This window comes from Hemibagrus wyckioides, linkage group LG07, assembly GCF_019097595.1.
Source record: "Hemibagrus wyckioides isolate EC202008001 linkage group LG07, SWU_Hwy_1.0, whole genome shotgun sequence".
In the NCBI taxonomy this organism is placed as follows: Eukaryota; Metazoa; Chordata; class Actinopteri; order Siluriformes; family Bagridae; genus Hemibagrus; species Hemibagrus wyckioides.
This window is the reverse complement of record NC_080716.1, coordinates 28,789,215-28,804,492: the sequence shown is the minus strand read 5'-3', so window position 1 is coordinate 28,804,492 and position 15,278 is coordinate 28,789,215. Positions and strand designations below refer to the sequence as shown.

At 40.5% G+C, this 15,278-nt stretch overlaps 1 protein-coding gene across 2 annotated transcripts; it reads left to right on the top strand.

Moving 5' to 3' along the window:
* Positions 1 to 30: 30 nt before the first annotated feature.
* On the top strand, positions 31 to 13,409 carry si:ch211-188c16.1 (uncharacterized protein LOC562677 homolog). 2 transcript variants are annotated; one of them, XM_058395872.1, is made up of 18 exons: positions 31 to 301; positions 1,159 to 2,035; positions 2,550 to 2,747; positions 3,053 to 3,479; positions 4,125 to 4,240; positions 4,354 to 4,376; positions 4,467 to 4,507; positions 4,616 to 4,666; positions 5,827 to 5,974; positions 7,019 to 7,178; positions 7,563 to 7,686; positions 8,675 to 8,709; positions 8,818 to 8,881; positions 8,968 to 9,002; positions 9,089 to 9,152; positions 11,075 to 11,173; positions 12,833 to 12,913; positions 13,119 to 13,409. In XM_058395872.1, the coding sequence occupies exons 1-17, from the start codon at positions 299 to 301 to the stop codon at positions 12,903 to 12,905; spliced, it is 2,538 nt and encodes an 845-aa protein (XP_058251855.1). In that variant the 5' UTR covers positions 31 to 298; the 3' UTR covers positions 12,906 to 12,913; positions 13,119 to 13,409. The 2 variants fall into 2 exon arrangements, with proteins under 2 accessions (XP_058251855.1, XP_058251856.1); XM_058395873.1 differs by having other exon boundaries at positions 13,048 to 13,409.
* Positions 13,410 to 15,278: the final 1,869 nt, after the last annotated feature.

Below are 15,278 nucleotides of genomic sequence, written 5' to 3'. Positions count from 1 at the left end.
ATGACAACACACCTTCTGGGTTGACTGACATATCATGCCTGAGGGAAAACGGTGTAAAAATGTTTTATCCAAACCATTTTAACCCAATAATTAGCCCAGTGCACGCATCAGTGCGCGTTCACGGGACTTCGAGGACGCGCGCGCATTAATTGGCGACGAATGCGCGCATGCACGAGCTTTTTTTTGAGTGAGTGGTTTGTTAGTGAAGACGCGGATGCGGTGTCCTTCTCTCCAAATTGTGATTATTATTATTATTATTTTTATAACTACTATTAGTACATGAAGAGAAGAAATAAGAATGGTAAGGGGACCTTGCGAGCATTTTGGTGATTAAACCTTTATTTTCACCTTTTTCCTCGAACTTATTGTTTTTAATACAAAATTTGCAATTGTTTGTTGTTCTAATAAGCGGAATCAGCGCTTTATTCCTGATATCTGTGACGATTAAACTCGGACAAATGTTAAGAAAAATTTTATTTATACTTTAATAAGACCTTGTACTGTTTAATTTCTAACAAGTGAATTGTTGAGCATTATTTCAAAACATCTGAAATCCAATATAATGTTTCTGTTCAATTTATATTTTTCTTTTTCTCTAATATCTTCGTGGCAATGAATTCAATTTGCATTGATTACTGTTGTATCTTTGGAAAGATTACAGTGCATTTAACTCCTATTTGTGGAAAATATGATTGGAATATTACCTTAATGTGCTTTGGAACCCTGTAGGCCTGTTGGCTAAAAAAAAGGTTCTTATGAAAGAAGCAATGCTACATTTGGACTCATCTGAGTGTCATTTGAGTTTCTTTCTTGCAACGTTGTCCTTTCCATCTTCTTGGCTTTTGCTGTAACGTCAAATTTCCAGCTAATTTTAAGTTGATTAAGTAGCTAGGTATGTGATGGTGCTGTAAAGGTCGCAATGAGAGAAACATCTGATTAATCGTTTTGTATATAGCAAAGCCATGGTCACTGAGAAAACACATCTGGCACTGTTGCCTCAGTCATCACACAAAAACCTGGGTACTTTCAAAATGATGAAATGTGATGCATGTTTTAAGTTTTTGTTTAATGCTTATGGCATTTTAGCATTTCATTAAAGCTTTAATAATTTTATTTAATAATAAAGTGTCATTTCCTTTCTCTTTTAACCCACTACAGGAGGCTGCTATTGATTTCAAATCCCTTCGGGCCAAGTTTCAGGAGGGGAGCCATGTGAAAGATAGGCCCGTAGTTCTGGATAAACCAAAACGCTTTCCACCTATAGCAAATCGTTCCAGTTCTTTACCCATGTCTGCAGTGGAGGGAAAAAATCCAGCCATCCTACCCTTTAACGTAAGAGATGACCAAAAGATGCTATCGGTCAAACGACCCAGTGTTGTGCCGTCTTCTTTTTTTCCACCCGACACGAACGGCATTGGGAGTGGAGTTTCAAGACGCTCACTCAAAGATCGCCACTTGCCTCTTGTGCTGCCTACATCCTCTTCCTCCTCTTCTAACAATCCAAAGCAAGAGGACAGTGCTCCCTCTAAGCTGGTTACGTCACCAATCAAGTGCAAGAAGAAGGCCATGCCGGCGCCATTCAAGCCCGCCAAGTTCACCAAGTCCATTAAGGACATTCTGGAAAATGCTGAACATCCTGAAAGTAGCAAGTCTGAACGGAACACTGTGGAGAACGGATTCAGCCACCACAATGGGGGGTCAAACCCGGGGTCATCCTGTTCAAGCCCAGAGCATCCATTGACACCTTCGCCTACAGCCGATGATCCATCTAACGTGGGTAGCATTCCTCACGTCCTCAGCACTCTGGAGAGAGCCAAGAAAAGGTTCTCACCCAAGAACCTCCTGGTCTATACCCGACCCAAGAGCTTCTACTCCAGTAAAGGGCTTCTGGAGAGTCCCCCTCCTCCTCCTCCTGTAGAGTATGAAAACATTCACTGTGATGCAGAATCTTCATCTGTCAGGTTAGGATATTGGCCTACTAATTCGCCAACTATCACTGCCCGAAGTCTACCACAATCCAATGGTATGAATCAGAGTAAGTTGACCAAATGGAACTGGAGTTTCTTGATTGGACAAAAAGTTCAGTTAATACATAATGAAAAACTTGGTAATGTGCCCTTTGTAAGCTTTGCCTTTTCAAATGGAAGACTTAATATCTATATTTAGCAAATGTTGATGACATTTCCATGTACAATTAAATTAGCCATATGCTGTATTGTTTTTGTCAACACAAAAACATGGTCACTTGAGTATCAGTCATGTTATGTGTTTGTCAAAGCCGTTTGGCTAACTAATGTAGCATGATGTCTGTAAATTTCTAGCTTTAGTTAGCTAGTGTTGCTGAGCATGTTGGCTTGCACGGTATCAAACTAAATGTTTATTCAAGCTTGTATCTTCATTGACGTCATATTTTTAACAATTTCTCCAAATATTCTAAGACATACCAGGTATTCTAGGATTATTGCCAAGCTCTGAATCTGTTAGATTACCCTAAAACCATGTTTTCTCTTTTCTCTCTGAAAATGTATTGTATTATGGCATTCATTTAGGACCAGGACCTGTTTTGCACCTGAATGGTGATATGAAGCCTGTATGGCCTGGTGTCCATCTTCCTCCTCTTGTCAAAGCTTTGCCAGACATAACCTCATTGGGATTGATGCCCAAGAAACCACCAAGACCACCACATGTTGATTTGAGTGCTTACAGGACCCATGAGCTGGAAAACACAACTGAAAATGCCTCCATGAGTAAGTTGTTCATCTGAGGAAGACACTTAATATAGTGATGTAGCTTAAAATAGAGATGATAAGGAAGTAGTAGCTCAGTGGTGAAGTCTTTGACCTTCTAAGCAGATGGTTGTATGCAGTGCCAAGTGTGGGTATTTAAACAAGACCCTTCACCCTCAGCTGCTCAGTTATTTGACACTTTGAATAGGTTTTACCCAAATTAAATGTTGATCAAGGCTGAAAAATATCTCCTTGAAAGCTGCATGTTAATTCTTCACAACTCCCCCACATGACTGTAGGAAAACTAAAGTTTTTTGTTCTTCCAGTAATGGCTCTTGGTTCTGAAGCTGTGGCTGCTGAGAATGAACCAACACCACCTCCACCTCTTCAGTTTGACACTCCTCACTTCCTAGAATTTGCCAGTTCTGTATTAGAAGCTTTAAACACCAATGAAATTAATCTTGCTGCTCTGGAGATGGAGCCTACAGACATCAGTGCCCCACCACCTGGACCTGATGACGCGAAAGATAGCAGTCTTCACAACAATGTGAATCAGAAGCATGGTACAGGTCCTCTGGACCTTGCGGATGCTAATCTGCAGGAATTCAGTTTAGGACATGTAGCTGATTCCCAGTCAGTCACAGCATGTGATGCTCAGCTCCAGGAAGCTGTTACTGCTGAGATCTTGATGACTTTTCCTCAGAACATACTGACTGATTCCCACATGAGCAGCGAAGTTCCATCTGAACCAAGGTATGTTTCCATCTCCTTATGTCTGCTAGGTTGTTGGTAAAGACTCTTGAATATGTGCATCTGTTATTCTTTTTTGAATGTTGCATGTAGAGTAGGTGGACTCTGGGATGTCCATGTAATTATATAAATAAAGGCCATAACTGGGATTGACAGGTTTAGAGCCCACACCTTCATCACTTGGAAACTCAAGTACACAAACCATGCTTCTGTCACTGGGACTGACCAGTGTAGAGGCCATGCCTCCTTCACTTGTCATCTCGAGCACAGCAGCCATACCTCTGTGACTAATAGGCGTAGAGGCCACACCCCCTTGACTAGGGCTGACGCACAGAGACCACGCCCTTTTCAATGGGCCTGACTACTGTAGAGGTCACATGTCCTTCACTATTGCTGACAGCCACAGAAGCCATGCCTCCTTCAGTGGAATCTGGGCCTAAAATTAGCTCCTGCCTTTTCTTAAGTCCATAGCCATGTGATGGATATTGAGCTTAAATGTTCTTTTGTATTGTGCTGGAAAAAGGATTCTGGAATGTGCTAGTTAAATTGCTTGAAATTCTTGACAAATGGTCCTAGATCAGTATCCCCTAGATCGGGATAGCACTTTTACATACCAGGTAGTGAGTGTAAGGTTTGTTTTTGTTTCAGCATCATCCAGAAGGATGATCATTATGAAGTCTGTGACAATGTCTATGAAGAAGTGGAGTCAATCAGCAAATTCAATTTCGGGCAAAGCTCCCGCAAAAGGAAAGGAGCTCCGAAGAGTAAGTGTTGAGGCCACTAATAATCCTTACGCGGCTAAAAGATATGTTGCTAATGATGAAGGTTAGCTTAGACAGCTGCTTGACCTGACGTTATTTGTATTATTTGTTTTCAGATCCCTATGCGGAGTCTCCAGGGGTGAGTAAGGTTCCATCTATATTCTTTTTAGAACTTGTAAGTGATCAGATGTGTGGTATTTCTTTGCTTTAATTATTCTTCTTATTACAGAAGGAGGAAACTCGCAAAAGTGTATGGCATGTCACACAGGTGTATGTAGAGTTTGTTGCATTAGTAATGTCAGATCTATTGAAAACTATTAATCCTACAATCTGATATGTTTATTATTCTGTTTTCACTGGAATCTCATTTACCTGCAGGATGAATGTGACTTCTGAACCCAGTGGTGTGACCCCTGCTGTTTGGGACAGGTACTGCTCTTTAGTCATGGATTTTAAAAAACGGTGATGGCTTTCCTTCCAGATAAGAGAGATAATAGAAACAAATGCTGGCAGTATGTTTTCCATCTAATGTGAAAAGTGGAGTACTTGAGTACTTGCTACTACAAGTCATCGCAAATCCAAATAAAGACCCGAATTTATTCCATCGCCTTCTGGTCCAACCCACTGTCTGCCTAGTGGCTACCTGATCATAGAGTGCAAGAAATTAGTGGTAAAATTTATTAATTGTAATTATTAATTATATTATTAATTATAATAAAGACTTTTTAGTTGTTGAGAGAAAAACATATCAAGCTTCTCTGCACAAACTGTCGCATTCTCCGAAGACCTTCTTTCAGTGAATGCTATCTGAAATCTGTCAAGAGATGGGGAATGATCAAGCAGGTCCCCTGGGCAGAGTGCATTTAATTCATTTAAATTGTAGTTGTGTAGCGTTGAAGTCTGTCTTGTTAAAACTATTAGCTGATCACTGATGGGAACTTAAATGCAAATCCCTTCATATTAACTGCAGTTCATAGTTTCTAAATGGTACCATCCACCACAGTCTCATGTATTCCCAGGCTGTTCATGTGGAGACATCCTCCAAGTGATGAGTCTCAGCATTACAACACTAATATACAGCTGTTCCTGGTGTGCAAAAGCTGTTCACCACCATTTTTCCAAAAATGGGAGCTATCTGTTGATATGGTGTCCATATTTTGAGTATATAGAACAGTGTTCTGTAACAGCAGCATAGGAGTGCACCTTCAAATATTAATGTGCTCATTTGTAATGTTGTTTTTGTAGTATGAAGGTACACAGGGACTTGTATGGAGGTTATTATTCACATAAAAAACTGGTGTACTTGAAGTCATGACTGTTTAAGATGTTTATGAAACATTTATAGAATGAGTCTCCAGTGTTGGCACTTTGCTGTAAACTGTAGCACTTTAACCTTCAGGAATGAGATGGTACAAGTCTTATTATAGCTATATCGGTTAATTTTCTACGACTAATAAACACTTCTATCAAACCTTTTGTCCTTTTTATAATTATCTTTCATGTTTTGCAATGTCTGAAGCAAGTCATCTGGCATTTATCATAAATTTTAGACACACATTAGATACATCCCTTATGTTCTGTCTTTATAGTGGTGCATCAGTCAAGAAGGAGCGCTGGAGCCCTGACCACCATGATGAGAAAGAGGCTCGGAAGAGAGAGAAGCAGCGACTGGAGCGAGAGAAGAAGGAGCAGAAAGAGAAGGAGAAAAAAGAAAACGAGATGAAAAAGAAGTTTAAAGTGAGTGATTCCATCGCACACATACACTAATTGGTGCTTTGTGAGATTTTTCCCGAAGTCTTAAAACGAATTTGATGGGTGTTGGTGATCTGTTTAATTTTAAAAGACTAAACCCACCCACTTCCATCAGTCATTTTGTAACTACATCCAAGCAAACAGAGCTCACAGTTGTACCCAGACATGTGAGTGTCTTTTTTTATCCATCTGACTCTGCTATGCTTATTATCTTTGACACATTTTTCCAAGGATAACAAAGTACACTAGAAAATTATTACCTGTCAAAGCAGCCGAGCAGCTCAGCATGAATTTGCCAGTCTTTCAATTACTCGAGTCTTGTCAATGCTCAGAAGCTACAATGTTGTTCAGTCCTTGTTCTGGCTTTTATTTTCGTTGGCGGTTTTGTAGAGTAAGCTGTTATTACCTTCAGCAGATGAAGAGATTGATGGTTTTATTTTATTGTTTCAGAGCCAAAAGGAGAGTCACGAAGAAATGAATGTTCGCTCAAGTTGATTTTACTGATTGCTAAAACTCTAAAAGTTAGGGCTATCCACACTGTGTTTAACCACCGGGTTCTCGTCATTCTTTAACCCAAGCTAGAGGAACGTTTCACACATGTAATTCAGAAGCGGGAGTTAGCACAGCTTTTTACCAGAGATTATGAAACCATGCGGATCCATCATGGCTTTTGTGATCCTCATCAAATGTTGTGCTGCCACATGTATGCAGTCTGAAACGATGTAGTGTACAGCTAGTTGCTTAGCAGCAGGCACCTGATCAGATATTAAATATTGTGTACTTCATATCAGGTGAAAACCAGGACATAGCAACATACGAACGGCTAGTCAACTTATAAAGAGCAAAAATAGATAAAGCTGTGAAAGATAACAGAACCTGCTTGGGTGCAGAACGACAGACCTGAGCTTTTTTCCTCACTTGGTCCACAAAATATTATGTTGTATGTTGTTATATATTCAGACGTTGAAGAATCTCGAGTGCAGACAGCATGTTATTGTGTTCCTCTCACTTCTCTATCTGCCCCAGTAGATCACCGGACAGGAGGAGCCCATGTATCATGCTCGCGTGCTGCTGGCCAGCAAACTGCGCAAGCACGACCTGCAGGTGAAGAGCGGAGACACGGTCAGCATCATCCGCACCACCAACTGCCCTAAGGGCAAATGGCTGGCCAGGGACTCGCAGAACAAGTGTAAGGTGGCAACACTGTAAACCTGCACCTCCACAGAGGCTCTTTAATGCAATTTTCTCTATTTTCTTTATGTTCTCCACCACATTACAGGCTAGTGGGAGAAAATTGGCAAAATTTATTCACATTCCTTCATCTCCAAATTAGTGCAAATGTGATTTTTAATAATTTATTTTTAAATAAAAGCCATAATACAAACTGTATGTTACACAAACAGTAAAGTTTCTTTCACAGCAGTGGAGCAGACAAACTCTAGAAATCAGTGCATTGTGTTGAGGGTTAATGCGCCCCCTTGTGGAGAATCATTACAGTTTATTTTTATATGTAATCAAAACTGTTCTACTTTCTACTGTATGAAATGGTGTAATTGTTTGTGTGTGTGTGTAGATGGCTATATTTCAGTAATGAATGTTGAGTTGAATATGAAGGAGATGTTGGAGTTGGGGAAGCGAGCCTCGCAGGCTATCGGGAGAGGACATGGTGAGGCCGACACACTCAGCCTCAGTAGCAGGTGGAGAAACGGACACACGCGCACACACCCATCCTACCGATATGTACTTTTATAAACACACCACTGCGGTGTGAATCTCCCTCATTCATACCTGATCCGGTATTGATTCAAGTAAAGTTTCTCACCACAGGAAAGTCTTCAGGACAGATGAGATGGTTCTGAGAATGTTTTATGGCAGTGTTGCAATAAGCACCACTTCTAGTGAGATTTCCTGCAGAGCTCTTGTTGAAAGTGATGTGTTGTCAAGCTTTTCATGACACTGTTGGATTTAATCAGTTTCCTTTTGGATTTTATAAAGCACACCTGTGCTTGTGTACGGATGCAGTCATCAGTCATGGAGTAGACTGACTTCCTGGTTTGGTGCACAACACTCCACGATTATGCCACTGTTGTTGTTTTTCTTTGTTTTTATTTTTATTTTTCCTAAATCAGCTATCGGCTTCAAATCCTGTACTAAAACAAAGATTTGCTTGGTTTCCCTTGATTTATTTATTTATTTTTTAACGGAAGGCTTCCTATCCAGCAATTACAGCAGAATGCCACGAGCGCCGCAATCCTGCTAGCTAATGTCATGTCTTTTCCTCTTGACATAACATTATAGCTGCTGTATTGACACTTTTGTGAGATTTTATTGTTGTAAAATTGTTCATAAATGAACCTTCCTTGATCTTGCCATGAAAATAGCCATTAATGCTGACATGACATTAAATAAATAAATAACATTAGCTAGAGATTCATGATTTAAAACAAATGCTTACAAAGCAAAAGAAATGAAGACAAATTTAAAAAAGGTATAATGTGCATCATTTTATAGTATTTATATATTTTTTATAAATATATTTCCTTGAGCTAGATTTTAGCTGTAATTGAATTGAAATGTAAAAATTGTGGCTTTTTTTTTTATTTGAAAGTCTATGATGAGATTTTTTTTTTTTCTCTCAGAAAACGAGGTCACGCTGCTAACTGAATTTGTTACTTTTTCTCTTAGGTCTTCACACTACAACCCGGTTCTCACAAGCAGCTGTAAGTGTGTGTGTGTGAATTCTAATGAAACCACTTAAGCAGATTCTTGATCTTGTAGCTCAGGCCTTGTTTCTAAATATCTGCTGTATCTTTGTTTTTCTGCTACAGTCACTGATGACAGTGAGGAGTGGACCGCTGATGAAGATACTCTCTCTCATTTAGCAGAAACATTGTAAGTTACAGATGAAGCTTTGCTGCTGTTATTCGTCTGCTTTTCCTTTTTCTTTGATTTGATTAGCTCTTTTTCTGTCAATGCAGGTGTTCAAACAGAGCGGCCTCCTTGCCTGACATGTGTGAGTTGAGGCTCCGTTTGTTTTTTCTACACTTAAGTTGACTTCGGACTTATCGTGTTTTTTTTTTCCCCCCGTCCTCATTCTAGTTAACGCCATGGGCAGTGATCACCATACTCCGAGCGCAGGCAGTGTGGAGGACATCCCCTCACAGTAAGCTTGCTGAATGAGTAACTCTGCACTGAATACTGGACATTACAGAGATCTAGTGGGCAGGCGGATGCCTGATTAACCCGCAGGGTGGGGTTAAAGTAGCCATGTGCACTGGAGTTTAAATGCTGAAAGGGGATATTTGGGTAGAGCAGTGTGGAGGTGCAGCAGGGTAACGGTGCTGCCTCACAGTGCACGCTTCCCAGTTCAGGTGTGAGGTTGTGTTACTTCCTTGTGGAGTTTCCCAACGTTCTCCTCACGTCTGTATGTGTGTTTACATTTGGGTTTTCCAAAAAAAAGTGGATCAGCAGCACGAAATACACACCGTGTTTGTGCTAGAGAGAGTGTGTGTGTGTGTGTGTGTTCGTGCATGAGATTGTATGTGTTTTTGTGCGCGCAAGGGTGGGAGTGTCTGCGTGTGCTCGCGCAAGAGTGTGTGTGTCTGCGTGTGCTCGCGCAAGAGTGTGTCTGTGTGTGTCTGCGTGTGCTCGCGCAAGAGTGTCTGCGTGTGCTCGCGCAAGAGTGTCTGCGTGTGCTCGCGCAAGAGTGTCTGCGTGTGCTCGCGCAAGAGTGTCTGCGTGTGCTCGCGCAAGAGTGTCTGCGTGTGCTCGCGCAAGAGTGTCTGCGTGTCTGCGCGTGCTCGCGCAAGAGTGTGTGTGTCTGCGTGTGCTCGCGCAAGAGTGCGTGCGTCTGCGTGTGCTCGCGCAAGAGTGCGTGCGTCTGCGTGTGCTCGCGCAAGAGTGCGTGCGTCTGCGTGTGCTCGCGCAAGAGTGCGTGCGTCTGCGTGTGCTCGCGCAAGAGTGCGTGCGTCTGCGTGTGCTCGCGCAAGAGTGCGTGCGTCTGCGTGTGCTCGCGCAAGAGTGCGTGCGTCTGCGTGTGCTCGCGCAAGAGTGCGTGCGTCTGCGTGTGCTCGCGCAAGAGTGCGTGCGTCTGCGTGTGCTCGCGCAAGAGTGCGTGCGTCTGCGTGTGCTCGCGCAAGAGTGCGTGCGTCTGCGTGTGCTCGCGCAAGAGTGCGTGCGTCTGCGTGTGCTCGCGCAAGAGTGCGTGCGTCTGCGTGTGCTCGCGCAAGAGTGCGTGCGTCTGCGTGTGCTCGCGCAAGAGTGCGTGCGTCTGCGTGTGCTCGCGCAAGAGTGCGTGCGTCTGCGTGTGCTCGCGCAAGAGTGCGTGCGTCTGCGTGTGCTCGCGCAAGAGTGCGTGCGTCTGCGTGTGCTCGCGCAAGAGTGCGTGCGTCTGCGTGTGCTCGCGCAAGAGCGTCTGCGCGCGCTCGCGCAAGAGCGTCTGCGTGTGCTCGCGCAAGAGTGCGTGCGTCTGCGTGTGCTCGCGCAAGAGTGCGTGCGTCTGCGTGTGCTCGCGCAAGAGTGCGTGCGTCTGCGTGTGCTCGCGCAAGAGTGTGTATTTAATCTAGAATGAGATCTTCAGCAAGCACATGGGTGTGATGGTTAGGGGTGCACAAACTTCTGGTCTTGCAGTGTATCTGTACTGATTATTATGAGCACCGTGACTCAGATCAGGTACATTATTAATTCAGTGAGATTTTCACTCCTGAACTCTGACAGAGTTGTTTGGGAAGTTTGATTTCTAACCCGTACCACAGTGCTGCAGCGGAGCTCCAGGCTGAAATAAATGAGCTGAGACTCGCTAAAAGAGATTTTTTTCCCTCTGTATTACATGAAATACAGCAGCAGCAGGAAGAAAGATTAATCACAGTGGGAGGGGGAAAAAACAACACTTGAATACACCTCAGATGTTTTTTTAGCGGTTAACCTAAAGAGTTGCTTACTTAATAAATATTCAAATATTATAATTAGTTTTCTTTTCCTTAGAATGAAATCTAGTGCGTTTTCAATGGTTTTAATGCACAAAGAAATGAAAACACCTCACAGTGATTATAAAACCAGCACATACACGTGTGTGTTTCTTCCCAGAGTGAATCATGAAGCTCTCAAGAAGCTTGCAGTTTTCTTCCAGAACACCAGAGATGATCTGAACCCTGCGCCCGAAATCCCAGAGCCCATTCCTACCAGGTACAGTTTTCTCATTCAGTTCTAGTTTTAATAATGAGGCGCTTGATGCTGGTGATGGAAAGAAATGACAATTAAAACATCACTTCCTCCACAATTTCACCATTGTTTTGGACACAAGTTTCACCAATTCAAGTACTTTTTCCTCATTTAAAAAAAAGTACTCTAAAATACCTTTAAAACACAAAGCAATTGTCCACGCTTTGATTAATGTTGTGTGTAAATGTTTGCATACAAGCTACACCAAGATAAAAATCACTGGGTCGTTCAAGTCGCCGCTAATTTGCATTTAGTGACGCCCACAAAACTCCATAATAGGAAATGCTGACAAAATGGCTACTTAAACAGTCATAGAAAGTCATTATATGTGTTTAGCTATGAGTCAAGCATTTTTGACCCCAACAATCACCAAAAAAAAAAAACTCCTGGATTGTTTTTGCTTTGATGTGATTGTGTGATGGCGCCACCCACTGTACATAACCACTGCACTGTACTTTATGATTATCAAGAGTCAAGAAGCTTTCATCATATCAATCGCATATTGCTGACGCAGTACATAGTGAAATGAAACAACCTTTCTCTAGGACCCTAGTGCTACATAAACAACATATCAATACAAACAGAAACAACAACACAGAGCTAAGGAGAGACGGTTGTCCTAGCCACATAAAGTGTAACGTGTTCAACCAGGTGCAAAGACAATACAGGAAACAACACAAGACAGGACACATGACGAACGAAACGAAAAACATGTGCAATAAAACAAAATGGAATGTGCAAACTCGAGAAACTGTAAATACCAGCTATCTAATAACATGTATAAAGCAGCAGGACTGTATGGATTGTGCAAAAAATATCACTGTACTGATCTCAGACTAGGAGTGTACAAATCTAGCATAAGAATGTCATTGTATATACAGTACATGCTTAAGCCCTCTATGCACATGATGACAAACTTGAACCTAGTTTCATATCAAATCTCGGTCAGTTAATGCCCCAGGGTGATTATCCTCATGTTACGGCTCTGTATATCAGCTCTGTAGTACTTTCTCTGCTTAGTAAAAGGCTAGATTTATACATCCTTCATCTGGTGACACATTCATACAGAGCCACATGACTCAAACTGGAGGCTACTATATTGATTTATTTTTTATTTTTTTTAAGCTGTCTCAAATTATGCTAATATCTTTGTTGTGGATTTGCAGCATTAATGCTCCAGGTATGTCTGATTTATTTTTGCTTGAGCTTTCACATCACCAGCATCTATCCTTTCTGTACATGTGCATGTGAACACTTGGTGATTTATTGTGGGATTTATGGTCCAGAGATTGTTTAAAAAAATAAAAATAAAAAAAAAAACACCTCTTCCTAACTGAGGGTCTTTGTGAAGGCCTGTAAAACTCCAAGCCCATTATTAACATTTTAGTGTGTGTTTACTGACAGGTTTGCCGTGTGATATGGAGGAGCCTCCGTATGTGTAAGTGTGCATGTGGAAACGTGAAGCCTACATGAAGTTTAGAAGAAACTTTTTAGCAGGTTTACTTGTCACATGGCAAAAAAAAAAATCTGAGATAAAGCTTGAGACCTGTGTGTGTTTGTGCAAGGAAATGCATTCGGATCTATGGAGTAAATGTGTGTCTGTGTGTTGATTTTGTCCTTTAGCGAGGATGACCAGTTCAGTTTCACAGACGTCGAGCTGCTGCCTCCTCCTGAACTCTACGCTGACTATGCATGATCCATCAGGTTAGTTTTCAGGACTGAATCTGAAATCTGATCGGAAATGAATCGATTATTGATTCTCTGTTACTTTCAAGAGATTCACTCCAACTGTGTGTGTATGAGAAGGTGAACAGCTATTTTTTTTTCCCCCCACATAGTTTGTGGTGTTCTCAGACATTTGTGACTCTCTGGATCTCCACACTGCTCATGTTTGTTTTATTTTCTTCAGATAAACAATACAATTTCTACAACATACTCCAGGAATCCTGTCATCACTCAGGATAAACAGTCCTTGAACTCTTCTAGCCAGAAGTGTGTGTGTGTGGTTTAACTTCAGCTGTAAAAGAAAGCAGTGTTAATAAGAGTGAGAAAAGGACTTAGCACTTAATGGGTGTGTATTAATTGTGAGAAAAAATGTTACACCTGGTTTGGGCTGTGAAGAATTTGCACCATTTTGTATGATCTAGCTTTGTGTTTTTCAGTTAAACACCGTTTTGTTCGAGATTCTGCATTATTTGTTTTCTTACATGTTTGTATTAAAACTTTCGGAATGGATGCAAACAATAAATATATTCATATACAAAAAACACTTGAAATCTCTGTCATTATTATTATTATTATTACCCTGTTTGACTGGTGTCTCAAACTAACTGGGTTTAATCCTAATCTCAATTATGGATAAATAAATAATAGTAATGTTAAACTTAGTTAAGAAATAAAAAACTCTGACTCTAAATTGTCAAAATACGATTTTTACACATTTAAATAATGTTCGTTCATAAAATACATCAGTAAGGAGGTGGATGCTCGGCTTGTATTTTATAGTTTAAGTTGTCCCTGTCGACAAAGGCTTTGAAAACATCTGTTTTAAATCCTGGTAAACAACCACTAGATGGCGCAGTTAACTTCTGGATTGATGGAATAAAACTTTGTATAATTCATTTTGTGGCGTAAAAAGGCAGATGTTAGAGAATAAAACGTGTACTTGAACGTTTGTTCAACTTTCAACAATATACACTGTCCCAAAGCAGCTTTATAGGAATCCAGATGTGGCTTTGGAGCCCTAATGAACAAACAAGAATATACAAAAAAAAAAAAAAAAACTGCGGCGAAGAAAATGAGGGAAACCCACCATCTTTCTCTCTTTATCATTACTGTATACAGGGGTAGAAGATTAAAGATAAGCAGCACTGATTGTGCGTTTACAAGAAATTCAGTAGGAAGAATTAGTAACAAATAAATTAAATACTGATGTATGCATGCAAAGTGTTAAGATGCGACATTTTTAAGGATGTCCTTGTGATCAGATGTCATGTGATTAACATCCAGTCAGGATTTACTATTTTCTTTCAGCTTGATTGTGATGTTCTTTACACTCTACACACGGCTATATTGGTTCATTAACTGTATATCTGTATAAGCTGTATATATTTCTATACAGTATGTAGACTGTGACTGGATGTTATGCCTCTAGGGCTGTTTCACTGGGAAGGTGGGAATAGTGAAGCAAGTCCTTAAAATACACCACATGATTTTTTTTTTTTTTTCTTCCCCAAGAACCTAAAAGGGTATTTAGACATGATTCGGCACAATACATAATTGTGTATTTTTTCTACTGCCTCTGCCAGGTTTTATGGTATTTATCATATGTGGTGCTTTTCATCTGTGCTGTAAATCATAAGAGAAGTAATGCACACTGACGGGAGATTTTATTGTGGAAACCTGCAGCCCAACATTACTATCTGCAATTAGGAGGCGTTCAGCTATTTTAAAGTGGCGAGCAAACACCCAGCCCCCAACACACACACACACACACACACACACACAATGTAAATTACTGACAGTCATTTAGTGTTAAATGGGAGCCAAATTTTGCTCGCTATCTCCATTAACACATAGCTGACGAAGAGCTACTCTAAACATTCTGAATATTGTTGCTTGCATACCTTCACTACTGTAAATAAATAAGCAAATAAACATACAAATAAATATGGCACATCTATGTTTTATTTATTTATTCATCATTCATTCATTCATTTTCTTGTTTGTTTGATTATTAAAATATATGTTTTTTATTTTTTTTTAAATGCTGTTTTTAAAGGTGATTATTTCTGATGTGCTGATTTATTTATTACTTATTTTTAATTATCCCATATGCTAATTTAAGAAAGAAAGAAAGAAAGAAAGAAAGAAAGTGTAGTAGGTTACAATATTTTAACACTGATTTATTTAAGACTTTAAATCATTTTCCAAAACCTTTATTTCATTATAAACGAGGCACCTTCGGGTTTCTAATTATTGCTTATTAAGGAATAAATCATTACAACAAACACATTTTGAACAATATTGTCTCTCGTAATATTTGTGTTACATTTGCACACGCGATAAA